At 28.6% G+C, this 8551-nt stretch overlaps 1 protein-coding gene across 1 annotated transcript; it reads right to left on the reverse strand.

Annotated features, from left to right (window-relative positions):
* Window positions 1-4620: 4620 nt before the first annotated feature.
* Window positions 4621-7878, reverse strand: LOC107027437 (polygalacturonase-like). Its single transcript, XM_015228607.1, has 5 exons — window positions 7823-7878; window positions 6984-7377; window positions 6283-6572; window positions 5344-5572; window positions 4621-4845 (listed from the first exon to the last, which is right to left on the reverse strand). The coding sequence occupies exons 1-5, from the start codon at window positions 7876-7878 to the stop codon at window positions 4621-4623; spliced, it is 1194 nt and encodes a 397-aa protein (XP_015084093.1).
* Window positions 7879-8551: the final 673 nt, after the last annotated feature.

The raw sequence follows: 8551 nt of genomic DNA on the forward strand, positions 1-8551 counted from the left end.
AAGTTCAGAGAGTCGATTTCAGTACCCAAATTTCAGAAGTCTAAGTCTTTTGGAACGAGACCCCCTCGACGGCCCGTCGTGTCCATGACGGTCCGTCGTGGGTTCCGTCGACTCACACAGTTTTTCCAGAAATAAAATCTGCTGCTCAAAACGACTAAACAGGTCGTTACAAAAGTATTGTATGTGAACTGTAAAAATAAAACATAAATATGCATATCAAGATGAGTAATAACTGTTAACATAGTCATAATCGTAACATAAGAAGGTTATGAGATGAGTTCATTTAGACTTCCTTAGGGGTACTTCTATCATCATATTAGTTCATTATTGGGAGTATAATAGCGTATTCGATGTAAAACACCATATTAATGAATGTATCTAATCTCAGTCCGATCAACGATGTCGTTGGGTATGAGACATTTGTGTACGTGTCATGTAAATTCATAACTAGCTCTTACTAAGGAAATAAAAGGACTTAGCCAAACCAATAGTACGATCCTTAACCAACATTAATCGTTGAGACTTCATGCATCCATCATTTAGACTCTTGCCTTTTCGATTAATCATTTAGCTCTCTTAAACTCATGTGTTCATGGATTAGCGTGAAGGCCTATGTTCATAATTTTCAAGGACATTAGTTTATAAATTTTTTTCATATATGTATATCATGAGACATATATTCTATCATAATAATGTAGTCAAGGAAATATGTGAACGCATCATAAGATTTACATTTAGAGAATTTCATAGTTCATAATTCTAGGGTTTATAACATGAAAATTAATAAGTTACTAAAAAATAATTAGACTTAGTTTTCAAAATACAAACCGCTACTTCCATAATTATTCATAATTTTGATCGAGAAAATCTTGTAAACTTGTGGGAGTAAGAATCTTCATGTGAAATATGATGCTTTTATGGAGGGTACTTGGGGTTTCACAAAGAATCAAGAATAATTCAAGAACATAGAGTTTCTTTCGAATCCAAACTCATTCATGGCAGATACAATGAAAATATGAAAATATAATTCGTGGGGAAGAACAAGATGACCTAGACATGGAGACAACCTACATACCTTTAAAACTCTAGAGTATTGAGAAAGGTATGATCTTTGGAGGAATAGATATCAATACTTTTTCTTGAATCCTACAGGTGAATTTTCTTAAAAACATATATATTTCATGAGTAGAAAGTGTCAATTGGTAAGAAGATGAATAAAAATCATCCATATTTTATGGTCAAATCTTATCTTGGATGAAAGATGAATTACTTTGGAGGAAGTAAGTTAATTTCTTGAGAACTTCTCTTTTTAGGATAAATTTTTGAACTTGGGAGGTGAACCACATCTTTAGGGGTTATTATAACTTTTCTGACGTGCACTATCACAAAGAAGACATCGTGGGCGCTTAGTTAGAGATATCAAGGTAGTAGTTGTTGTCTTTGGGTGCGCTATCACACAGTTGGTCGCTTGGGCAGTTGGGCACAACAAGAGCCTCTAGTAAAATGGGCATAACTTTTTGTAATAATATCCAATTGAAGATTAATTTTATTCTTTAAAAACTAGAATCAAATATATTTAATTGATCAAACACATATGCAGGCCCTTAAAGTTGTCTTTAATTTCATTTTGGAACTCTAACTCAATCTTGTTCCATTTTAACCCTTTAATTTCAATTTTTATGTTTTATTTCGGCACCTCTAAGTGATGTGGCAGAGTGTGTGCATCACAATTTCTCTGATAGAGTGAAATACAAAAAAAGTATTTTCAAAAAAGTAATAAAAGTTTACCCCTTCAACTTTTTTTTTGTGTACAGTATAAACACAAAATACTAAATTCATGATTTCTTTATTTATATATATGCTCTTCAACTGCAATTTTGCATTTTAAAAATCATCATTCATCCGTTAGTTAATGTAAAAAGTTCAAATTGAGGGATGGTCATTGATTTTTTTTAAAAAGAAACAATTGCTTTTTTAGAGTTTCCATGTATTTTTGGTGAAAAATAACCGAAGAAAGTGTGTCAATTTTCTTTTTTAAGAAAATCAAAGACAATGCAACGAAGTCTATCGAGTTTCAACATTTTTAAAGTGTTATTAATCAGCAATGAGCATGAGTTATTTTACTCATATTTAGTTGAATAAAAAATTAGAAAGTTGATATTTGAGTTAGTCCAAAAAGAATAGATTTTAAAAATTAAATATGTGGTGTTAGTTTGTATATTTACTTGTTTTAAAAATAAATTATCTTATATTTTATATGTGAACTTACTAAAACTTCTAGCTTAAAAGAAATACACAATAAGCCTAATTTTTGTGCTCCCACACAGCATAAAAGGTAACTTATTCATTATTTTTCTCAATTTGTATATTCATTATTTTTCTCAACTTGTTCTTACATCAAAAAATAAATGGTGGTCTAAGTGCAAGTCAACACATATGTAAAAGTAATACAATGATAGAATGAATGAAATCTGGTCAAAGTCAACCCTTTAAAAAAGGAATAAATTTAAATATCTTTGACTCCACAAAATATTTGATAATTTTTTCTCACTATAAATAATTCTTATGTTGAGACCAAAATCACATTTTATCTTAGTGTTTTATATCAAAGAGTTTAAACATGCCAAGAAAAAGTATCGATCGAAAGAGCTAGAACTGACATAATGAAAATTCTTAATGAAAGAATGTTGAACGGAAGGTTCTTAAAAGTCACTATGACACAGTGTCAAACTAATTGCTTGAAAAAGGCTAATGAACTTTGTACAATGTATGGTATTGAAACAACCATTGCGAGTTTCACCCCAGATAACAATGTTTATCCATTTGGGCAACCCTCTGAAGATCGAGTTGGAGATACTAATGCTAGTCAGAAGCATTAGTCTTGATACTAATGTTTTTTACTTATGTTAGTCGATTTCAAGGGCTCAACTTCAATACTCGTAGGACCATGAATTTAATTTTCAATGCTTTCTAATTATTTTTATTGTTACAATTGTTATTTTTATTTATCTGTTTAAAATTATCTTATAATTTCGTGAAAATTTTATCCTCGTTTCAAGAGTTTTAACAATAATTTTTTATGAATAAATTATCCTCGAGAGAATTCACAATATTTATGATTTTAATGATTTTTAATAGTTCAAATGGAATGGGATGGAAAATATTTATGTAGTCTTATAGATAAATACCTATTGTTATTGACCACTTTAATCTCATCCTACAAATAGGTTTTGAGCTATTTTTGTGTAATTTATTATTACCTAATATTTTTCAATTTAAATTGTAGCATGAAATGAGGATACATATACATCTGAAATATATTCAGAAGGAACAAACAATCTTGCTAATCCATGTGATTTTAGAGGTGGCATTAGTAATCCAAATGGAGCAATGAACCCTGGCTTGATAAATGATTATTTGAATTCTCTTTGCACTTTGGGTTATAAATTGATATGGTTCAAAATGCAACTTCGTATTTTTTCGATATGAAAAATTTGACTATATAAGGTAAAAATTCCATAAAATGTGAACCAAGATTCGTGAGTACGAAAATCAAAAGCAATATAAGTAAGCACACGAAATCCTGATGTATATATGTCCTAATGAAGTACCTTCTAGGTTGGATTTGAATCTTCCTTCAATATCGATCCTAATCTTAAGAATTTGATGATTGTTAGGAGAACAATTACAAGAGTTGGAGAAGTAAATTTGATATATAAATTGGTGGTTAAATCTCCAAAGAAATATTGCGATTAAAGTAAATCCAAATGTGTTGAAGTTCAATTCCAACACAAAGAAGATTTCGTTTGAGGTAGAAATAATATCAACTTACCAAAGAAGGAGTAATTTTAATTTTGAAAGTTTGGCATTGCTGTGAGAAAATAGATATATGTGTAAAGAAAAGATACAAAATCCTTTTTGATGTAATTAAATAGTGTAATGAAGAATTAATAGAATCTACTTCAATATTTATATAATATGTTGTTTTTTATTTGTCTGAGTTTATGATTCTATATATATTGTTCATGTTGCCTTCGAGTAGACTGAATACTTTAGACATCATTTCATGCATGTATAAAATTTAATTTAAAAATATTTTCATATATTTGTAAGGTTCTAATTTTATTCAATATAAAGTCATGTTTAAATATATAACTATTTAAAGACATTGAATATTTTTTTCAAATATTTATGCAATTACTGATTTTAATAAAGAATAAGAGCAAAAATCACACCTTTTTTTTAATAAATGTCATAATAATATGTTGTATATGCATAGTTACGGTCGAGAAAAGGTCCATATGAAACACAAATACATCACAACAAAAGCGGTATTTAGTAGTAACAAATTTTTTATTTGTACTGTTGTAAAAGCATTTAGCTGCAATTGAGTTGATGTTATTGTATTCAGAATCTCTAAAATCTTTAGTTGCATTTATATAAATTAGTATAAATTATAAATACTCATATCCATTATTATTGCTAAAAATAATATAACAACAATTACATTATTACCGCTAAATAATTAGCACAAACAATTTGGAATCCAATAGAAAAAGAATGGTCCCAGCATGTGCCTCTTTCGTCCCAAAATGAAAATAAAAATAACCCAAGGTTGGGTTACAATAAACAATTATCAGGCAAAATAACTCCTTCAGTATTTCCTTTAATATTCTTGCAAATAGATTGAGCTTTTTTGTTATTCAAATAAGTAAGTTTTATGTCTTGTATTTTGATTTCACTACATGGATTGCTTGGACTGCATTCAAAATTCATTGCTACTTGTGTTGTTGATGTTCCAAATATATTTTGGTATGTCACTTGATTGATCTTTATGCCTGAAGCCTGCCAATTCATGAGTAATTGAAGAGTACCAATTAGAATCATCACTTAATTAATTTTATTGTTTAATTATGATATTAATTATTTATCGTTGATTTCTATTTTTTAGATATCAAGATAGAACATAAGGTTAGAAGGTTAGTAGGTCCTGAAGAAAAGGCTTGCTGGTAGTTTGGTGCACCATACGTGTTTCTCCTTTTGTACCAGTAGTATCAGTACTAATAACATTACTTTTTGTAGTTTTTATTATGCTATTTACGTGTGATTGTCATTTTTACGTTTTGATTATCACATTATTTGGCTATTATTACTAGTTTTATTTTTTGAATGTTATGTAACGTTTTTCTATTGTTTGTTATGCCCTATTTTTTTACACTATTTTGATATGCGTTATTTAAGTCGAGGGTTTTTTTTTGAAATATTTTAGTACCTTAACTAGATAAAACATAACTTTATCGTTCTTGAATTCAATAAATGAGATTACAATGAATATATTGTTACCTGGCTAGGACAGCCTTGGTTGTTTGGGCAGTAATTTTGATCAATAATGATTGGATTGTCAACATTCTTCATCATAATATTTTGATAATTAATATTTGTGACAAAACCGGTGCTGGCTCTTGCCCAAGACTTTATCCTTAATCCATTATCAGATCCAGTAAACACTGAATTAATTAATGTCACATTTTGCACACCATCTTCATTATAATTTCTAGCTAGACTTCCAATGCTGCAATGAACAAATCATACACAATGATATTAGGAATTTATTCAAAATCAATATCGAACAACGTTCAGTTATTATTTGATTGAATTAGCGCAGAAAATATAGTAATTTTTATATGAAAATATTAAAAAGTTTTTACTATTTCAGTGAGAATCTGTTTGTCACTATGTATTTTCTAAATAAACTGGTTCGGTAAGAAATGTATGTAAAAGTCATACTCTATGACACAATTTTTTTCACTAATTTTTCGTGGGAAAAAACATTGTTTTCAATAGTATGGGAACTTTCATGGATGGAAAGGTAAACAAAGGATATATATATAAAACAATTTATATAGAAAGGTATATTTAAACTTTTTCCTCATTATAAAAAAAAAATTGTAACTCTATATTCCATCACATAAATATAATTGAAACAAAAAGAATAACATAAACATGACTCATATATAGTCTCAAACTGACACAGACCCTGTATCACGTTTCATTTTCGAGAGTCAAACACTTTAAATTTGATCAATAATTTGCTCATGAGATCTTCAATTTTTTTAAAATGAAATGTATATACTTGTAAGCTACATAAAAAGTACTACAAATCAAAATAATTAACAATTCAAAATATTTAAAAGATATACGAAAAATTCACTGACAAAAATCGACTTGTTTGAATCTTGAAATTCAAAATGTGTCACGTAAAATTGTGACAGAAGAATTTACCTAACACCATGTCCAGGGCCACATTGAATATTGTTCATCCAAAGATTTCTTGTGGCAGGACCAATAGATATACAATCATCTCCAGTTTGAATACTTGTGCCACTAATAATAACACCAATTGAAGATTGTATATGAATTCCATCAGTATTTGGACTAAAATCAGGTGCTATTATTCTTACATTTTTAACCATAACATTCTTGCAACTATTAATCACCAAATGCATTAACTGGCTGTTGAGTGATGTTAAACCACTAACCACAACATCATTTGCCCAGTTGAAGGTTATAGACTGCACATAAAATCAGATATTAAAATACTATTCAATTGGAAAAGCTAACAAGTTACTCTCAAAATAAGTATCACTAATTTTAATATAAATGTATTGTATAGTTTACTAAACTATGAAATAATGTCAAATGTTATTAAAAAGATGAAGTATAAAGGACATAAGACAAGTTTCTAATGTTTGTTAATAAAAATAAATTGCTAACATCACATGTTCAAATCACAAATGTGACATTTAGTATTTTTTATGAATCTCTATTTTTCATCCTTAATTAAAAGTTTTGAATTTCAAACTTTGAAAATGAAAACCTTTCAATAAGAGTATTTTAAGCGAATCCAAATTTATCAGACTAGTAGATTCAAATATTAAAAAATATTTTTGTAAAAGGAAAAACGCGATAAATTGAGTACATACCCTAGCTCCAACAGGACAATTCTTCCCTAACTTCCTACAATCCCAAAATCCAGCTCCATTTCCATCAAGAGTTCCTCCGATGACCGAAATCCGGTTAACCTTAATGAACAAAATCCAGTAGCCAGAGTTGCCAAGTGCATTATAATCAGATGGAGCCACTAGGGTTCCATCAATTTTCACAGTAATTTTATTTTTGCATGGCCCCCTAAAAGTAATCGACTTAATCAAGTACTTTCCACGTGGAACATAAATGGTAGCCGCCTTCACTGAGGTGCACGCGGCTACCCAAGCTTTCAGAAAAGGTTGAGTTGCATCACTTTTGCCATCTGATTTTGCTCCAAAATTTAACACGTTGTATGTTATTGGTGATGCATGTGAATTCAAGAAAATGAATCTAAATGAAAAGAAGACACAACACCAAAAAGTTACTAAAGCCTTATTTGTTGTTGTTGTTTTTTTCTCTATGTTAGTGGATAGGGAAAAGGGGGTATTTAAAGTGATTTTCGTAAGTGGTGGGATTGGTTTTTTTTGGATTATATTAAAGGCTCGTATGGTACGAGGGATAAGGAATATTTGATTTTGAAATTATTTTATTTTATGTTTTGATTCGAATGACTTATGTTGAAACTAGTTATTTCGAGGTTATCATGTTATTTTCATATTACATCGACAGTGAAATAATAATTTTGAAATAACTTATTTCCCAACTAAACGAGTCGTAACCGTTTTGATTAGTTAATGATTTTTAGAAATAATTGGATGATGATTAGAATCACAAAAGCTAATAACTAACTAATCAAAGGTCAAAACTTATTTTAGTTTCATGTTGTGATATGTACGGCAACCATGTGATAAGAGCATGTTTGCCTGTACCATAGCATCTAACCATGTGCATGTATACAAATGTATTTGATCATCTGATTTCGAAATTGAAACTTGAAAATTTTAGCTTTTAAAGTTGTAATTTTCATAATTTGAACAAAATTAAATTTAACAAGATCAATTTCTCATAATTTATTTAAACTTCATGATGAAAATCGATATTTAAAAATAAATCTTCAAAATCTTATTCATAATTTATAATCAAATTTAAAGTAGCTTAAATAGTTTTATTTTTTTCCTATTTCTCACTCGATATTTGGTACTACATTAAATGTCAAGCAATTTGGATTTGTATCATTCAAAAGGTTTATTAAAAATAAAAGTGTTCTCTATTAAAATTTATTTCATCTTTAGTGCTTAAACACGAGATTCTAATGAATAGAAAGAAAAATCATATTCTAATGGTAATTAATATACTCAAGTGGTCATTTTAAATTGGTATATTTATAGAAAAAAATGAAAAATGCATGTGCGAAGTCACAATAATTAAAGAATGGTTATTCAACGTCATATTTATATAGAGCATAAATTGGAACTAAAAAGGATTATTGAAGAAGAAACAAATTGATCAATGATTGTCTCATCATTGTTTCATTTATCCAAGTTTATTTTTATTTGACTTTTAAGTACTATTTGATAAGTTAAAAAATCCCAAAATAATATTCAATCATCTTACGCAAAATGTA

This window comes from Solanum pennellii, chromosome 8 (assembly GCF_001406875.1).
Source record: "Solanum pennellii chromosome 8, SPENNV200".
NCBI lineage: Eukaryota > Viridiplantae > Streptophyta > Magnoliopsida > Solanales > Solanaceae > Solanum > Solanum pennellii.